This window comes from Acipenser ruthenus, chromosome 29 (genome assembly GCF_902713425.1).
Source record: "Acipenser ruthenus chromosome 29, fAciRut3.2 maternal haplotype, whole genome shotgun sequence".
In the NCBI taxonomy this organism is placed as follows: domain Eukaryota; kingdom Metazoa; phylum Chordata; class Actinopteri; order Acipenseriformes; family Acipenseridae; genus Acipenser; species Acipenser ruthenus.
Genome location: NC_081217.1, coordinates 16,684,489 through 16,702,601, shown reverse-complemented (window position 1 = coordinate 16,702,601; position 18,113 = coordinate 16,684,489). Strand labels below are relative to the sequence as shown.

General features: G+C 44.0%; 1 protein-coding gene across 7 annotated transcripts in view; it reads left to right on the top strand.

Annotated features, from left to right (window-relative positions):
• LOC117426150 (trichohyalin-like) overlaps positions 1–15,474 on the top strand; it is a 45,505-nt gene extending 30,031 nt beyond the window's left edge. For all 7 annotated transcript variants that reach the window (XM_059003771.1, XM_059003773.1, XM_059003775.1 and 4 more), the window contains exons 29-47: positions 64–192; positions 281–649; positions 745–847; positions 1,265–1,557; positions 2,081–2,192; positions 2,594–2,771; positions 3,143–3,289; positions 3,440–3,530; positions 4,112–4,207; positions 4,314–4,525; positions 4,958–5,006; positions 5,208–5,326; positions 5,693–5,856; positions 9,850–9,975; positions 10,766–10,847; positions 11,241–11,355; positions 12,146–12,247; positions 12,702–12,778; positions 14,726–15,474. In XM_059003771.1, coding sequence (XP_058859754.1) covers positions 64–192; positions 281–649; positions 745–847; positions 1,265–1,557; positions 2,081–2,192; positions 2,594–2,771; positions 3,143–3,289; positions 3,440–3,530; positions 4,112–4,207; positions 4,314–4,525; positions 4,958–5,006; positions 5,208–5,326; positions 5,693–5,856; positions 9,850–9,975; positions 10,766–10,847; positions 11,241–11,355; positions 12,146–12,247; positions 12,702–12,778; positions 14,726–14,828 — 2,667 coding nt within the window. In that variant the 3' untranslated portion in view covers positions 14,829–15,474. The remainder of the gene's footprint in view (positions 1–63; positions 193–280; positions 650–744; positions 848–1,264; positions 1,558–2,080; positions 2,193–2,593; positions 2,772–3,142; positions 3,290–3,439; positions 3,531–4,111; positions 4,208–4,313; positions 4,526–4,957; positions 5,007–5,207; positions 5,327–5,692; positions 5,857–9,849; positions 9,976–10,765; positions 10,848–11,240; positions 11,356–12,145; positions 12,248–12,701; positions 12,779–14,725) is intronic.
• Positions 15,475–18,113: the final 2,639 nt, after the last annotated feature.

The window sequence follows — 18,113 nt, the reverse complement described above, 5'->3', positions numbered from 1 at the left end:
CCAATCCTGAGAGTGCCTGTGTTGGTCTTGTCTCACAGTTCTAACACCCTGTTTTACTTTCAGAAGGCGGAGGGACCCCTGGAGGATGTGATGGAGAAGAGTGAAGAGAAGGTCCTGGAGACTCCTGATCCTTTCCACAAGATCCAGGAGGTCCAGGGGGAGAGAGGCTTCACCATACAGGGGAATAGTCAGGTAGGTTATTGTTCCCCATTGGGGTCCAGTCCTGAGAGTGCCTGTGTTGGCCTTGTCTCCCAGTCTAACACCCTGTTTTACTTTTCAGAAGGATGAGTTGGATCAGGTGTTGGAAACTGATGTTGTGGAGGTCCAGCCCTGTCCCAGTGTGAAGGAGAAGGGGGAGGAGGAGGAGAGGGTCTCCCCAGCACCAATGTTCTCCCAGCCTGAGAGCACCGAGCCTCCCAGGGGCACTGAGGATGAAGACAACGCCATGGTGCACAGGAAGAGAAAGCTGGGCTCCACCCGCAAGGGACATCGAAGAATGCAGAACCCTGAGGGCCGGCTGAGGGGAGAGGGGCCCCTGGAAGGTGTGATGGAGGAGAGTGGAGAGAATGCCCAGGAGACTCCCGGTGATCTCCACAAGATCCAGGAGGTCCATGGGGAGAGAGGCTTTAGCACACAGGGGGGTTGTCAGGTAGGTTATTGTTCCTCGTGGGGGTCCGGTCCTGTGTGTGTGTGTTTTGGCCTTGTCTCCCAGTTCCCAGTTCTGATGCCCTTTTTTGTTTATAGAAGCTGCTGGTGGATCCTCCTGTCAGTGTAGGGGAGCTGGAGCAGGGGCTGGGCTGGGAGGGGAGTGGCTTCATCACCAGCAAGGATCTCCCTTCAGGGCTGAGTGAGTACCAGGGGTATCATGCTTTAAATAAATGAACTGGGAAAGTGGAGGTAAAGGCGTCATTCAGCTTCATTTTTATTTTCATTTGCACTGTGGAAGGGCAAACAACACTAACTGGAGACTCTAAACCGTTTCTCGATGGAGGTATTGAAGGCTCTTCAGATTACAGGCACATTAACTACTTGTAGTTACACTGTATTTGTGAATTATTCATATTTACGACATACGTTTCTGTGTTTGTGAGGATAGAACCACTATATTAGCACTATGCATTAAATAATGTAACAGAAGTGTAAGTGCAGTGTAACAACTGTTTTGTCAATGCACCCACATTTTTTATTTGTATCCAGGAGTTTTCACTTTGCAGCATAGCTTCCGACCGCACTGCTTTCATGTCTGTCCTCTCCCCTTCCCCAGGGGAGTTCCTGGCGGGCCAGCCCAGTGCCAGTGTAAAGGAGGAGGAGAGGGTCACCCCAGCACCAATGCTCTGCCAGCCCCAGAGCACCAAGGATAAAGATTCCACCGTGACAGACAGAAAGAGAAAGCTAGGCTCCAGCCGCAGGGGCCCCAAAAGATTGCAGAACCTCGGGGGCCGGCAGGGAGGGCGACGGGAGGGCCTGGAGACCACCAACGCACTCCGCAAGATCCAGGAGCTATTCCAGGGCAGTGACGGAGAAGGGACGGGAATCTTCACCCGCGCAGAGATGCAGGTACTGCAACCAGGGGGGAAATCCACACCCGTCTGGAGGTGCAAGACAAAAACACAGAGGGAAAGCTAAAGCATGGGAGTGTCTGTTAGTGTTCGTGAATACGGATTACTCTTCCATGCCTTGTTACAGTGCCACAATATTATTTATTTAAATGTGTTATTGATATTTGCATAACCTGGATCAGGGGCTCATCAAGCATGTACCCCTATTCTGGTATACCCCTGGGAGGGAGTAGGTGAAGCTCTACCTCGTTATTTCACGTTTTATTAATTACCCGTTCGTTAGTAAATCATACCTGTACAAGACTTGGCTGAATAGGAAGCAGCCCTTCACTAATTCCCTGGTTTCAATATTGCAGTTTTTTTATAATAAGAAGAAAAGGCTGTACAAATATCATCACAAACACAACAGCAGTACCCACAACAGCACATCTCAATCAGTCTTAAAAGTTCTTGTAGTCCTGGTGGCCCAGTCCTGGGTGAGTCAGTGTGTCAGCTCACTTGTCTCCCCAATTTGTTCCCAGGAGGTGTGTGGGGATCTGCCTCTCACCTTGGAGGAGCTGGACCAGGTGTTTGACCGGCTGGACAGAGAGGGCAGTGGCTACATCACCAGCGAGGATCTCTCTGCAGCGCTGAGTGAGTATGAGGGCTCCATTCCACACAGAGGCAGGGACACTGAGGTCTGGGTAAGTGTGGTACCCAGCCCAGCCCAGGATACCAGATGTGTGTAACAGACTGCATTGCACATAGTCAATATACAATAGAAACCACATGGATTGGGCGATACAATAGTAAACACCACTCTCCTAAATAATTATCTATTAATACAGTATATATAAACTATACAGTATACAGTATGGATATATATATATATATATATATATATATATATATATATATATATATATATATATATATATATATATATATATTACAAAGAATTCCAGGAAAAAAATGACAAAAGGCATTCAACTTATACTCTTAATATGTACACGACCATTGAGTCTGTCTGCCTGTCTATCTGTCTGTCTGTCTAGGAGAGTTCCTGGCGGCCCAGTGCAGAGCCAGTCAGAGGGAGGAGGAAGAGAGTGTGTCTCCGCCCCCCCTGTTCTACCAATCCCAGGGCATTGTGTTACCGGAGGAAATCCACGACGAGGAGAAACAGCACTTCCTGGCCCTGATGGACAAGCTGGGAGCCAGCAACCTGCTAGAGGAGTACGAGTCCGGGCAGGGGTGGGGGTGTATGAGAGGTGGGGGGCTCTGATGGTCAGGGAGGTGTTTCTATGTGAGAGGGGAGAATATCTCTTGAACAGAACAAGTCTTGGGACTTGTTACTACGGCATGTGACTGTGTCCTTCCTCCTCATATTGCATGTCCTTTGTGATCTTCCTGGTTTCATTAGAGCTCTTAATACTCTCTTTATTAGTTGTGTGTGAGTCCTCCGACTTTGAGATTAATCACTTCTGTGCTGCTGCAGTGTGGTGCTGTTCCACAGCACAGTTCCCAGACCAAGCCTGATTCTCTGATCGCTATCCCAGGCAGTGGTGCTAACGGGCTGTCTCTCCTCTGTCTCTGTGTCTTGGCAGCCAGTCAGAGATCTGGAAGCTGTGGGCGGAGCTGCGGCAGAATGAACCTCATCTCCTGGGAAACCTGGAGGAGTTTGTGGCCAAGGTGACTTCTCAGATCCGCGAGGCCAGGGAGGAGAAAGAGGGTCTGGAGCTCACTCTGCAGAGGTGAGTGCTTCACACAAGTACACACTGGAGAACCTCACTGCAACAGATAGACATGGTCCAGGGTGTGCTGGCTCACTGTGGTGTGCTGCTTGTGACAGATAGACATGGTCCAGGGTGTGCTGGCTCACTGTGGTGTGCTTCTTGTGACAGGAGGATCGTGGAGCACAACCTGGAGGTGCGGCAGCTGTATGAGGAGATGGAGCAGCAGATCAGCCGGGAGAAAGAACGACTGCACAGAGAGGCAGGTTCCTGACCACAGCTCACCTCCCCGCTCTCACTGAATCATCCTTGATAGCCATGTAGCAGCTGCAGTAGTATGAGGCTGCCATTGCAGAACTGCACCATATACTGTTAACACTGTCGTACTTTTATATAGTGACAGTATCACAAGCGTCATTCGTTGTGGTATCATACAGGATCAGTATTAGTGTGCTCCAATAACTGGTACACTGGGGGTTTCTTCCAAATCCAATGTGTTGCTGGAAATGCTTTGCTTTGGGTTTCTTCAGGCTAAATGAACTCACTCAAAGAATCACATGTTCAGTTTGCCTAATGCCTCCAGTTACTCTTTATAATTCAAAGGGCTTATCGGTAAGGCTAATTGTAAGTAATCCCTTAGGTTTTGTTCAGGAGTCATTTTTTTGAGGCGTTCTGAGTGATCACTGTTAATTTCAGTCAAGCTTTAACTTTGACAAAGACCTCTCATTGATATGTGTGTCTACTTTTATAACCTTGAAATGCTAAAAGTAAAGTAGAAAAAGTGAAGTCAATTAAAAAGGATTTCTTGTGCATGCCTGCCCGTTCCTTATTGTCCTTCAACAGAGCTTTAAGAAATCTCGCTCCCAGGGCAAGGAGCTGAAGAAGGAGCTGGACAGGAAGACTGATGAAGTGCAGCATCTGGTTGAGGTTCAGAATGAGGTAATGACAGGTATTGTGGGAGTTATTGTGGTGAAGCATCTGGAATGGTGTTCTTAACTGTGACCTAACCCCCTGGCTGCTCGTGTCTCTGCCTCGCCCCTTTCAGCTGGAGAAGAGTGTCCACACACTGCGCATCCGACAGCACGCAACCTGCTCCGAGAACGAGACGCTGCGCAGGACCAACCGTGAGCTGGAGGGGCAGCTAGAGGGCATCCGCGAGCAGCTGCAGGAGGCGCGCGCACGGCTGCAGGACATGCGCAGCTCCGAGGCACACAGACAGCAGCAGCAGCAGCAGCAAGCACAGGGGGAGAGGAGACAGTAAGAGACACCGCCTGAGACACTGCCCTGTACAAGTGCCTTCTGTCTGCACCAGCAGGGCTAAGTTTAAACCTCCCAAAAATATTTCTTTAAATGGTTTTGTGAACTTTGCACTGGTGCAGAAGCTTAGAAACTGACCCAATGATGCATTTACAAACTCTACCTAGCTCTTCTTTTCCTCCAAGTGGATACATTTATACCAACTTTATATAATTTCTCTTTATACTCTCTCAACCTATTATTACTATTGTTATTAGTAGATTTCTTATATTACTATATAGTATTTCATATAATATGTTTACTTCAAATGAGATGTTTAGTGAATCTTTCAACAAGGTTTCGAACATAATTTTCAATGTTTATTATAATTCCCCAGTCTTTTGTAACTGAGTCTGAATATAAATTTGTATTGCCACTTGTTTTTCTTCACAGAGACACAGAACACACTTCTGGAGAGCCTGAGCGCTCGTCTGGCACAGAGGTAATTCACTTGTGTTGTTTAGGAACAAGGGAAACAAGCATCTTAAAGACATAAGCCCCCTGGTCATTAAGTTTTCATATCTGATTTCATATTTCGACCTGGATGGGCATTACTGGAAAGGACTCTGAAGTGTTGTGGAATTTAGAGATCCATATTTTGAAGCGTGTAGAATGATCGCTTGACAATAATCTTCCGTTCTAGGTCACTAAGACAGAAGAAGCTGCAACAGAACAGAAGAAAACAGAAAATTCTCAGCCAGCAGAATTTATTAGAGCCGGATCAGTGCTGGGCAGCTACATCCAGGATGACTTCTCTGCAGGGTGAGTGGGGATGTTTCTGTTGGTTGGATCGTTCAATTTGTCCTGCACCCAGTCACACTCGCAATGTATTTTATACCTTTGGTTTGAATCCCTTGTTTGGTTTATGTTATGAAGAGTTATGGTTCTTATCCGGTCCACAATTTGGATAAGAACAGAACAAAACAGAATCAGAGATTTCTATGATATAATGCCTCACAGTAGATATTATCAAAAGTTATTGGATTGCCAGCTTGCAATGTTAAAATTGTCACCTAGTCTTTGTGTGAGTAATTTCACTGAATGTATTAACTGTAAAGACATGCATATTTTGCCTTTGTTGAATTGTTGAACTGGGTGTTTAAAGTTGTGTTTTCTTCCACTGGGCAGTGCGCCACCTAAAGATGAAGAGCCCACTAATACAAATGCCATGACCCGCCGGAGAGTGATTTCAATAGAGGAGGACCCACTTCCTGACCTGATAACACCGACGCGCAGCAAGCTGGGGCAGGAACGAGAAGTGCTCTGGGAGCAAGAGGGAAGGGAAATACTGAGTAAGGAAGAGGGAGCTGGAGGAAAGAAGCAGGAGGGGGAACTAGATGCAGAGAGAGAAAATGGACAGGAAAGCTGGAAAGAAGATGAAAAGAAAGATGAGGACTGGGAAAGGGAGTTAGGAAGGGATGAGTTAACACGAGAGGAACAGGAAGCAGGGATGTGTGTTGAGCAGATAGAACAAGGTCGGGAGGTAGAAAATGAGGAAGTCGAGGATGCGAAACAGGAAGCTGAGGTCCAAAGGAAGGATAGGAAACTAAACCAACAGAAAGAAGAAATAGTAAGCGAGGAAGTCACAGTACGAGAACAGGAAAGGGATGTGCTTAGGGTAGAGAATGAGCTAAAGAAACAGGAAGGAGAAATACTAAGGGAGGAGATCACAGAAAGAGAAGAGGAAAGGGAGGTACTGAGGGAAGAGGAGAGGGAAGAAAGGAAACAGGAAGAGGAAGTACAGAGTGAGGAAGTCACTCTTCAGTTAAAGGAGGTATTGCATGAGGAAGTTAAACCAATTGAACAGGAGGGGATGGTCTTAAGAGAGGAAGTCAGTGAAACAAAAGAGGAAGGAAAGCCCCTAACAAAAGAAATTAAAGAACCAGAGCATGGACATGAGGGAGTCAGTGAAAAGCAACATGGAGGGGAGGAACTAAGGGAGGAGGTCAATGAAAATCAACAGGAAGAGGAAATAAGTGAAGTGGTACAACAAGGGGCACGAGCAGCAATACTAAGTAAAAGTGAGGAATTAAGTGAGAGGGAACAGGGAGGGGAGGTTCTGAGTGAGGTAGGGGAAATCAAATTGAAAATCCTGATTAAGGAAGACAGGAATGGGGAGGAGCAAACAGAGAATGAGAAACAAGCAGAACCTGAAGGTGAAATATTAGGGTCAGAAGTCAAAGAATGCAAAGAGGAAGAGGAATTATGTGAGGAATTACAACAAAAGGGACCCATATTGAGAGAGGAAGTTAAAGAAATAAAACATGAAGATGAGGGAGTCAGTGAAAATCAACAGGAAGAGGTAACAAGTAAAGCAGTAGAACAAGTGACACAGGCAGAGGAAACACAAAGTAATACGAAGCACAGCATGCTGGCGCAGGAAGATGAAATCCAACCAAGGGAAGAGGAAAAGGAATTTGTGCATAAGGAGGGCGAAACTGGAGAAAAAGAACAGGACAGGGAAGAACTAGGAGAGCGAGATGGCCAAACAAAACAGGAAGTGGAGGAAGAAGAAATCAGAGATAAGAAAAATAGAGGGGAGGTAGCCAGTGAGGAAGTCGTAGGAACTAAAGAGGAAATACAAATTGAGGAAAGGGAGCAGGAAGGGGAGGTGCACTCAGAGGAACAGGAGAATGAGGAGGAAGGAGAGGAAGAGGAAAGGAGATTGAGTGAAGAGGAACAAGAATCCAGGGGAAAAGAACAGGGTGGAGAAGAAGGGCAAATAGATCAAGAGTTTGGGATACCCAGTGAAGGGGAGGAGATAGCAAGGGGAGACGTCATGGAAATAGTGGATAGAGACGATGAAAACCCAGAAAAAGAACATGAACCAGCAGTACAGGAAGGAGAGGTAGTGAGGGAAGTGAAGGAAACCCAGCTAAGCGAGGAAACAGAGAGACCAAGAGTAAAAGAACAAAATGGTGAAAAACTAGGAATAGAACAAGAAGGTTGGATATCAAAGGAGGATGAAGTGGGAGTGATGTCTAAGGAGGAGAAACCCATAGAACAGGAACATCTAGAGGAAGAGAGACCAACAGAACATGAAGGGGAGGTACTGAGGGAGGAGGATGAGCTGAAGAAACAGGAAAGAAAAATACTAATGGAGGAAATCACAGAAAGAGAAGAGGAAAGGGAGGTGCTGATGGAGGAGGAGGGGGAGGAAAATAAACAGGAAGGGGAAATACTAATGGAGGAAATCACAGAAAGAAAAGAGGAAAGGGAGGTACTGATAGAGGAGGAAGGGGAAATACCAAGGGAGGAAGTCACTCTTCAGTTAAAGGAGGTATTGCATGAGGAAGTTAAAACAATTGAACAGGAAGGGATGGTCTTAAGAGAGGAAGTCAGTGAAACAAAAGAGGAAGGAAAGCCCCTAACAAAAGAAATTAAAGAACCAGAGCATGGACATGAGGGAGTCAGTGAAAAGCAACATGGAGGGGAGGAACTAAGGGAGGAGGTCAATGAAAATCAACAGGAAGAGGAAATAAGCGAAGTGGTAGAACGAGGGGCACAGGCAGCGGAAATACTAAGTAAAAGTGAGGAATTAAATGAAAGGAAACAGGGAGGGGAGGTTCTGAGTGAGGTAGACGACATCAAATTGAAAATCCTGATCGAGGAAGACAGTAATTGGGAGGAGCAAACAGAGAACAAGAAACAAGCAGAACCAGAAGGTGAAATATTAGGGTCAGAAGTCAAAGAATGCAAAGAGGATGAGGAAGATGTATTATATGAGGAATTACAACAAAAGGTACACATATTGAGAGAGGAAGCCAAAGAAACAAAACATGAACAAGAAGGACTAAGAGATCAAGGAAAACAAACAGAGCAGGAACAGGAGCAGGGAGAACTCAAACAAGAAGCGGAAATAGAAATAGAGGAAGTCAATGAAAATACAAAAGAAGGGGAGGAACCAAGAGGGGTAGAGGAACTAAGCAAAGAGGAAGATCGAGCCAGGGAAAAGGAACAGAATGAAGAACTAGGAGATGAAGGGCAAAAAGAACAGGGAGGCAGTGTATCAGGAGAGGAAGAGAAAAATGAATTGGTGTCTCACAAAGAGGAACCCATAGAAATGATAGAGGGCTGGGAAGACGTAAGAGAGCAAGAAAGACAAAGGGAGCAGGGAGGGGAGGTGCACTCAGAGGAACGGGAGAATGAGGAGCAAGGAGAGGAAGAGGGAAGGAGATTGAGTGAAGATGAAGAGGAGCAAGAATCTAGGGGAAAAGAACAGGGTGGAGAAGAAGGGCAAATAGATCAGGAGTTTGGGATACCCAGTGAAGGGGAGAAGATAGCAAGGGGAGAAGACATGGAAATAGTGGATAGAGAAGATGAAAACCCAGAAAAAGAACAGGAACCAGCAGTACAGGAAGGAGAGGTAGTGAGGGAAGTGAAGGAAACCCAGCTAAGCGAGGAAACAGAGAGACCAAGAGTAAAAGAACAAAATGGTGAAAAACTAGGAATAGAACAAGAAGGTTGGATATCAAAGGAGGATGAAGTGGGAGTGATGTCTAAAGAAGAGGAACCCATAGAACAGGAACAGGGCTGGGAACATCTAGAGGAGAAGGAGAGACCAACAGAACATGAAGGGGAGGTACTGAGGGAGGAGGATGAGCTGAAGAAACAGGAAAGAGAAATACTAATGGAGGAAATCACAGAAAGAAAAGAGGAAAGGGAGGTACTGATAGAGGAGGAAGGGGAAATACCAAGGGAGGAAGTCACTCTTCAGTTAAAGGAGGTATTGCATGAGGAAGTTAAAACAATTGAACAGGAAGGGATGGTCTTAAGAGAGGAAGTCAGTGAAACAAAAGAGGAAGGAAAGCCCCTAACAAAAGACAATGGACAGGGCTGGGAATATCTAGAGGAGAAGGAGAGACCAACAGACCAGGAAGTGGAAATAAGAAATAAGACGCATGAAGGGGAGGTACTAATGGAGGAAGTGAGAGAAAGTAAACCTGAAGGGGAGGGGCTAAGGGAGGAAGTGAAAGAAAATGAACAAAAAGAAGAGAAACTAAGGGAGGAAACAAATGTCAAAGAAAAGGAGAAGGAAAGTGGATTTATACAGAGGGAAGAAGCAATGCAAGACCATTCAGAAGGGGGTGTAATACTACTAAGTGAGGGAGTCAAAGAAATTATACAGAAAGGGGAAGTGTTAAGAATGGACTTTAAAGCAAACAAGCAGGAAAGAGGGACACAGAGGAGAGGAAAGGGACAGGAGGGGCGAGGGCAGGGAGACACAGCGCCCCTCAGTGGTGATGACAGAGATGAGCACGGTGATCATGCCTGTCTCCCCCCAGGAGCGCAGACAGCCCCAGATCATCTGTACAACGTGCTGCTGGTGGGGGACAGCAGCGTTGGAAAGACATCCTTCATCAAGCGCCTCAAAGACGGGGAGTTCCGCTCCGACCACTGCGCCACCGTGGGTAGGTATCAGCACCATTCAGAACGGTGCACTGTGTATGGCAGGAGCAGCCAACATCGACACCTCCCTTTCATTCATGACAACCTCATATGGGGACATATGGAGGATGCAAATGCATGATGACCTAATATGAGGATGCCATATTTTCCCCATACAAAGCAATGCAAACAACATTTGAAAACATTTTCAATGAAAAATATATTTTTGATGTGAACCTATTTCAGCTATTTTCAATATCTCATGCATGAAAGGGTTGATTATTAAATTGTTCTACAGCACTTCATGGTTTAATTATTAACTGTTAAACCTGGAGTGGAAAGGCAATGCAGGACCAGGGTTGCTCACATTATAGAGCGTGTGAACGAGAGCTGCACAGTGTGTCTGGTGCAGGAGGTGTGAAACCCCTGTCTTGTTCTGCATTGCAGGACACTGTTCTCACCACTGGCCTATTTGTGGAGCTTGTGAAAAGGAAGTGAATGTCACTTTAACCAGGCGGTTTGGTGACAAAAATATATTGTATTTTTGTATTACAGTACAGTACAAACCAAACCCTGTGTTTGCACCTTGCTTACAACGGGGTCCAGGCCACAACAAGCACTCACTATCATACAGCTTTCATGCAGACAGCATGCCAGACAAAATACATGTGAACAATAATCAAGTATTACAAAGGAAAAAAAAGCTTTGCATACATCTACAAAACTTAACACAAGCATTACACATCTGTTCTGAAGTGCATTGATTCCCTGTGGCTTGCAATGCTGGTACTAATCCATTCATCACTGTGACAGGTTTGGACAGCTGCATACACACTCTGCTCATCGGTGACAGACGGTTTGTCCTTCAGCTCTGGGACACTGCCGGACAGGAGAGGTGAGTCGGTCAACCTCCATTCCAAATCTCTCACTCTGTATCGTAGCTCATCCATGACTATTACACACTCAGTGTGGATTTAGAATTACTCAAAAACAACTTGAGAAATGAAATGACAAACATTTCGACCAGAAGTCCTTTTCAATGTCTTTGATGTTGAAATAGGTTTTGATTCCTATATTTAAATGACAGTGTGATGAGGACTCCACCCCGATTGGTAAAGTGTGAAGGATCTCTCAATGTTCCCAGTAAGAGGGATGTGTGTATACTGGTTAGACATTAGCCTTGCAAAGGTGGGAATAGCGCTAGATAAGATTTTGATAAGGAAATAAGAAAGACTAGCTTCTTCCACATTGTGTTTTTCTATACAGATGTAATGTGTGTCTTTTCCAGGTACCACAGCATCACAAAGCAGGTGTTCCGGAAGGCTGACGGGGTCGTAGTGATGTATGACATCACCTCTGCACAGAGCTTCACAGCAGTGCGATACTGGCTGACCTGCATACAGGTGAGACCTTTCAGTGCCATTTAAAAATACTAGCTTTCCCTTTAAGAGTATAAAAGGATGAATACTAAAATGCTGTGGTTTAAGGATGTTATAAATAATCAGTAGTCTATAAATGTGTTATCAGGGTGTTCTGCTATTAGGCAGTTATTACCAATACAGTGTTAAAGAACGTGCAACATGACATGTCAGGCAATAAACCTTCCTTTGTGATAAACCTTTGGGGTAAAGGAGTGTCACACTTGCAGTAGGTGTTACAGACTTATGTAATACTAATAACAGACACCAGATGGCAGCTGCTTACTTCAGTTTTACTTACGGTAAGTTGATGGATTTTATGGCACTATTGCTTTCAGGAAACATTCTTTTTTGTCTTTATTGATTCCATTAGTTGGTTTCTCATTACTCAGGTAAGGTGTAGCAGTGGAGGAGTCAGGAACCAGCAATTGGGGCACAGTACAGGAAAAATGAAAACGTGTGCATTGAAAACAGCATTGGTACAGGAGGTGTGCAATCGGCAAAGCGATTCCCTAATGGAATATCCCACCGTTAATACTGCCAAGGATCGATGCATTGAGAGCACTTTATTAATCAGAAGACTATCAACCAATAACTAGGCTTTCAAAATAACAATAAAAAACATGGTGATCAATGATAGATGGTTAAGCGTTTCATCCCTACTTTTAATTGGGATTTAAATGTGTTTTTTCTTTTTACCACAGACACATGTTCATAGTGTTTGTGAAGCTCGGAGACTAAAGTGTGCCCTGTGTTTAACGGCTCCTGTTTTTAGGAAGGGGCAGGCGATGAGGTGGTAGTCGTGCTGCTGGCGAACAAGAGCGACAGCAATGTGAGGAGAGCGGTCCCCACACACGAGGGAGAGCAGCTCGCACAGGTAAGCCAGCTCACTCGAACGCATCAGTGGGTTACCCAGCCATGCTGCTGATGCTGAATCACTGGGAATCACTAACAAGGTTCTGAGATCAACCCGCTGCTAGGAACCGGACCAGCACTGATGAGATGCACGGTCTGCTCTGGTTTATAAAATGTTCTTGTTTTCCTCTGTTCTTGTCAACGCTGGGTGCTGTCAACCTTTAAGAAAGAGTACCAGTTCTTAAACAGAGCTTAGAAATGGGATCCAACCCAGTTCTGCATTCAGGGGGCTGATTTTTTCAAAGCTTGGTAAGTAGATAGCGGGATGAATACATCTTCACACGGCTATAATTTTATAATGGTTATCCTGTCATAACATGCACTCTTATTACCCCCTGCATAGCTGTGCAGATCTGGATGTGTGCATATAATATGATAACACATAACACATGCTGAACAGTCTCTTTAATTTACAGGAGAACAGAATCCTGTTCCATGAGTGCAGTGCAGCCTCTGGATACAACGTCACTGAATCCATGATCAACTTAGCCAGGTGAGCCTCACACAGGGATCCTGCACATAGAACACGTGCTGCCAGTGCCTGGTCCAGGGTTACTCTGCAGTGAAAGCGAGGTAAAGCACTGACAGGCAAGCATGGCACATCACTGGGGAGTATGCTAGAGCTTTGTAAACCCCCAGGTACCTCTGGTAAAGCACCAGTATATGCACGGTATGAACGGTAAGGTTATTGTGCAGTTTTAGCAGGATACACTTTTCTAAGGGATGCTAGTGGGTGCAATACTCAACGCAGCCCAGTAGAGATAGTATAACCAGGAGCACAAGGCCTGTTTTTGGTACTGCTTTATTTCAATTTCCATTAATTACAATGTAACTGCTGAGAAATACAAAAACTAAGTCGATGACAACCATTTCGTATTAGTAGCTGCTTAGTAACGAACACAAAGTATACATGGATTGATTCAATGAGAATGCCTCACGAACCAGGGTCGCTAATATGAATGGGTGTTATCATGTGTTTAATACTTACTTATCCTCTTCATTTATAATAGGAATGGCATGATCTACCTGGAAATCAGGTCCATTGCTGACTCCATTACCGTTATTGGAAGTTACATTTAGGGATGTATTTTTTTCACTGTAAAGAAATAGTGCATTTCACTGTCTAAAAATAGTTATTTCAATATAAATGCAAACTTGTAGAATATTTCATTTTGGTAACGCTTTATATTTTGTGGCATAAATTAATATTAAATAGATATGCAATGGCGTATTAAATTCATGTTAAATTTATTTAATAAATAATAGCTGGTTTCTTGTTAACCAAATGTCGATTGAAAATGTAATTGCATATCACGTCCATTTATATTACCTTTTGTTACCCTTGAAAATATGTAATCATTTATAATTGAAAATACAGTTAATCTGACTTAAATGTTAATGGAAAGGAACAAGGAATAATTGAACGTAAATTTAATATGCAATTGCATCTCTATTAAATACTAATTTAACATTAATTTAATATGCAATTGCATATCTATTAAATACTAATTTAACATTAATTTAATATGCAATTTCATATCTATTTAATATTAATTTAACATGAATTTAATATGCAATTGCATATCTATTAAATACTAATTTAACATTAATTTAATATGCAATTTCATATCTATTTAATATTAATTTAACATGAATTTAATATGAAATTTCATATCTATTTAATATTAATTTAACATTAATTTAATATGCAATTTCATATCTATTTCATATTAATTTAACATTAATTTAATATGCAATTTCATATCTATTTAATATTAATTCAACATTAATTTAATATGCAATTTCATATCTATTTAATATCAATTTAACATTAATTTAATATGCAATTTCATATCTATTAAATACTAATTTAACATTAATATGCAATTTCATATATATTTAATATTAATTTAACATGAATTTAATATGCAATTTCATATCTATTTAATATTAATTTAACATTAATTTAATATGCAATTTCATATCTATTTAATATTAATTTAACATTAATTTAATATGCAATTGCATATGTATTTAATATTAATTTATTCCACGCAATATAAAGTGTTACCTAGTGTTTTTTATGTCCACCTTTTAAAGACATTCTATTTTCACTATCAGCGAATTATCAAACAAAATAGAAACACAAATATATTAAAAAAATAACAACAGACATGTGAAATGGACTTTAGCAGAAATATTTCCCATCTTTGATGCAGCTGCTGTCTTTTTCATTGAAGACATTTTAAACTGTGTGAGTTCAATCATTTACCAGGCGGAAGTGAACCAAACCGGCTGCCAGGTTCCTTATGCAGTGTAACAGAAGTTTCACAGGGAGTACATATTACACGTCAGTGGGTACATTTCACGGAAACTGTGAAATCATGAAATCAGTCCAGCCCTAGTTATAATAAAGCAACGTCCTGTTTTGCTTTTCCAGGCAGCTGAAGGAGCAGGAGGAGGGCTTGACGGGGAGCGACAGTGAGAAGAAGAGGGTGGAGTTACAAGAAACCCAGCCCAAGAAGAAGTCAGGCTGCTGTTAGACTCACTGACGAGAACTTCGATCGTCACAATGAATGGATTTATTAACAATGGGAGCTCTTTCTCTATCCAGGGGTCCAGGGGTTGGGTGACGGAAAAAGAAAGGGTGACACTTTAATTTAGAGATTCGTTACCAGCGCTTATATCCAATATACAATATATAATCTAGAATGTTATTAACAATAATAGATTGTGATTAGAAATCATAAATGTGAATTGCATTACACTTTTGCAATATATTGCTCTAACATAAGGATAGTTATAATATACATGATTACGATATTCATATGCCACTTACTCAAATGTTACCAATGAATGAGGGTAAGCACTTTGTTTGAAGTGATACTAATTGCATTGCAGTTAGTTACAAACACCATACAGAGAGTCTGATACAACACCCCACCCAACACGTATTGCACAATGACTTCCCCATCTGGAGACTCATCGACAGCACTGGCTAACATGGCAGCCTTTATGCTATTTATAGATTCTATAAATTGACTATAAAACTGTAAATGCGTCCCAATGTATTTCTTTTATACACTGCAAAAGAGCTGCTTAAATACATACTGTACATTAGCAGACAGTTATATCTGTGCTTTATATCTGTATCTATACAATAAAATGCTCAATGTCTTTCTGAACCTAGATTGACTTTAATGACGATTTAATGAAGTACCCAGCTGTTAACCTACAAGCTCCCTTTACATAAGAACATAAGAAAGTTTACAAACGAGAGGAGGTCATTTGGCCCATCTTGCTCGTTTGGTTGTTAGTAGCTTATTGATCCCAGAATCTCATCAAGCAGCTTCTTGAAGGATCTCAGGGTGTCAGCTTCAACAACATTACTGGGGAGTTGGTTCCAGACCCTCACAATTCTCTGTGTAAAAATGTGCCTCCTATTTTACTGTGTTACCGAGGAACACTTTGGAAAAAGCAGCCCTGTGCAGCCCTGTGCAGCCCTGTGCAGCCCTGTGCAGCCCTGTGCAGCCCTGTGAAGCTCTATGCAGCCCTGTGCAGCTCTGTGCAGCCCTGTGTAGCTCTATGCAGCCCTGTGCAGCCCTGTGTAGCTCTATGCAGCCCTGTGCAGCCCTGTGCAGCTCTATGCAGCCCTGTGCAGCTCTATGCAGCCCTGTGCAGCCCTGTGTAGCTCTATGCAGCCCTGTGCAGCCCTGTGCAGCTCTATGCAGCCCTGTGCAGCCCTGTGCAGCTCTATGCAGCCCTGTGCAGCCCTGTGCAGCTCTATGCAGCCCTGTGCAGCCCTGTGTAGCTCTATGCAGCCCTGTGCAGCTCTATGCAGCCCTGTGCAGCCCTGTGCAGCCCTGTGCAGCTCTATGCAGCCCTGTGCAGTTGCGTGCATCATTGAAGTCAAGGTGCTATTAGCTTGTCTGGAAACTGAGTCATCGGAATAAAAACAAATCCAGCACAAAACACACATATTTAAATCATCTGCTGTTCAAAGAATATACAACAATACACGATGATCCACCAAAGAACATGGGAGGTGAAAGTAACAAAAATTAAATAATGAATGAAAATGTTAAAATGTTAAATTTAAGCAAGTACCGCATATTGAATTTTAGCATCAAATAATAAATGCTAGCATTAAGTATTAAATTCATGTATCAAATGTTAAACATCTAAACCTCCATTGGGATCCTTCTGATTGGGGTCAGAGCGCTGCCACTCGGCACACACACTTGCACAGGTTTAAGGTACCCCACCCGTCTCTCTTTTATCAGTTATTCATTTCATTTGACAATAGTGCACTTAATGTGCAGTCAATCCCACGGCACGGAGCGCATTACTGCTTGCAATTCACTTTCGAGTGATCTAACCTGGGAAGGATTCGTAGATCTTGAATTATATTCTTTAGTTGTTTCTGCTTAAGAGTTCTCTTGTTCCCCTTTTGCTGTGAATCTCATGACCTTACAAAAGAGAAACCAAGAGCTAATTTCCTGTTTGCGAATGTATTTGAAATGCAGCAGCACCCTTGCCTCACCCATCGCCTCTGATATCTCCGCTTGCCGCAAGGTTAAAGGAAACCACCATTACAGGACAGAGGCTGGTTGAGAAACCCTGATCCCATCTCACTGACAGAGCTCAGAATCCATACCAGCACCCTGATCCCATCCCACTGACAGAGCTCAGAATCCGTACCAGCACCCTGATCCCATCCCACTGACAGAGCTCAGAATCCATACCAGCACCCTGATCCCATCTCACTGACAGAGCTCAGAATCCATACCAGCACCCTGATCCCATCCCACTGACAGAGCTCAGAATCCGTACCAGCACACTGATCCCATCCCACTGACAGAGCTCAGAATCCATACCAGCACCCTGATCCCATCCCACTGACAGAGCTCAGAATCCATACCAGCACCCTGATCCCATCCCACTGACAGAGCTCAGAATCCGTACCAGCACCCTGATCCCATCCCACTGACAGAGCTCAGAATCCATACCAGCACCCTGATCCCATCCCACTGACAGAGCTCAGAATCCGTACCAGCACCCTGATCCCATCCCACTGACAGAGCTCAGAATCCGTACCAGCACCCTGATCTCATCTCACTGACAGAGCTCAGAATCCTTACCAGCACCCTGATCCCATCCCACTGACAGAGCTCAGAATCCGTACCAGCACCCTGATCCCATCCCACTGACAGAGCTCAGAATCCGTACCAGCACCCTGATCCCATCCCACTCACAGAGCTCAGAATCCATACCAGCACCCTGATCCCATCCCACTGACAGAGCTCAGAATCCGTACCAGCACCCTGATCCCATCCCACTGACAGAGCTCAGAATCCGTACCAGCACCCTGATCTCATCTCACTGACAGAGCTCAGAATCCCTACCAGCACCCTGATCCCATCCCACTGACAGAGCTCAGAATCCATACCAGCACCCTGATCCCATCCCACTGACAGAGCTCAGAATCCGTACCAGCACCCTGATCTCATCTCACTGACAGAGCTCAGAATCCATACCAGCACCCTGATCCCATCCCACTGACAGAGCTCAGAATCCATACCAGCCCCCTGATCCCATCCCACTGACAGAGCTCAGAATCCATACCAGCACCCTGATCCCATCCCACTGACAGAGCTCAGAATCCATACCAGCCCCCTGATCCCATCCCACTGACAGAGCTCAGAATCCATACCAGCACCCTGATCCCATCCCACTGACAGAGCTCAGAATCCGTACCAGCACCCTGATCCCATCCCACTCACAGAGCTCAGAATCCGTACCAGCACCCTGATCCCATCCCACTCACA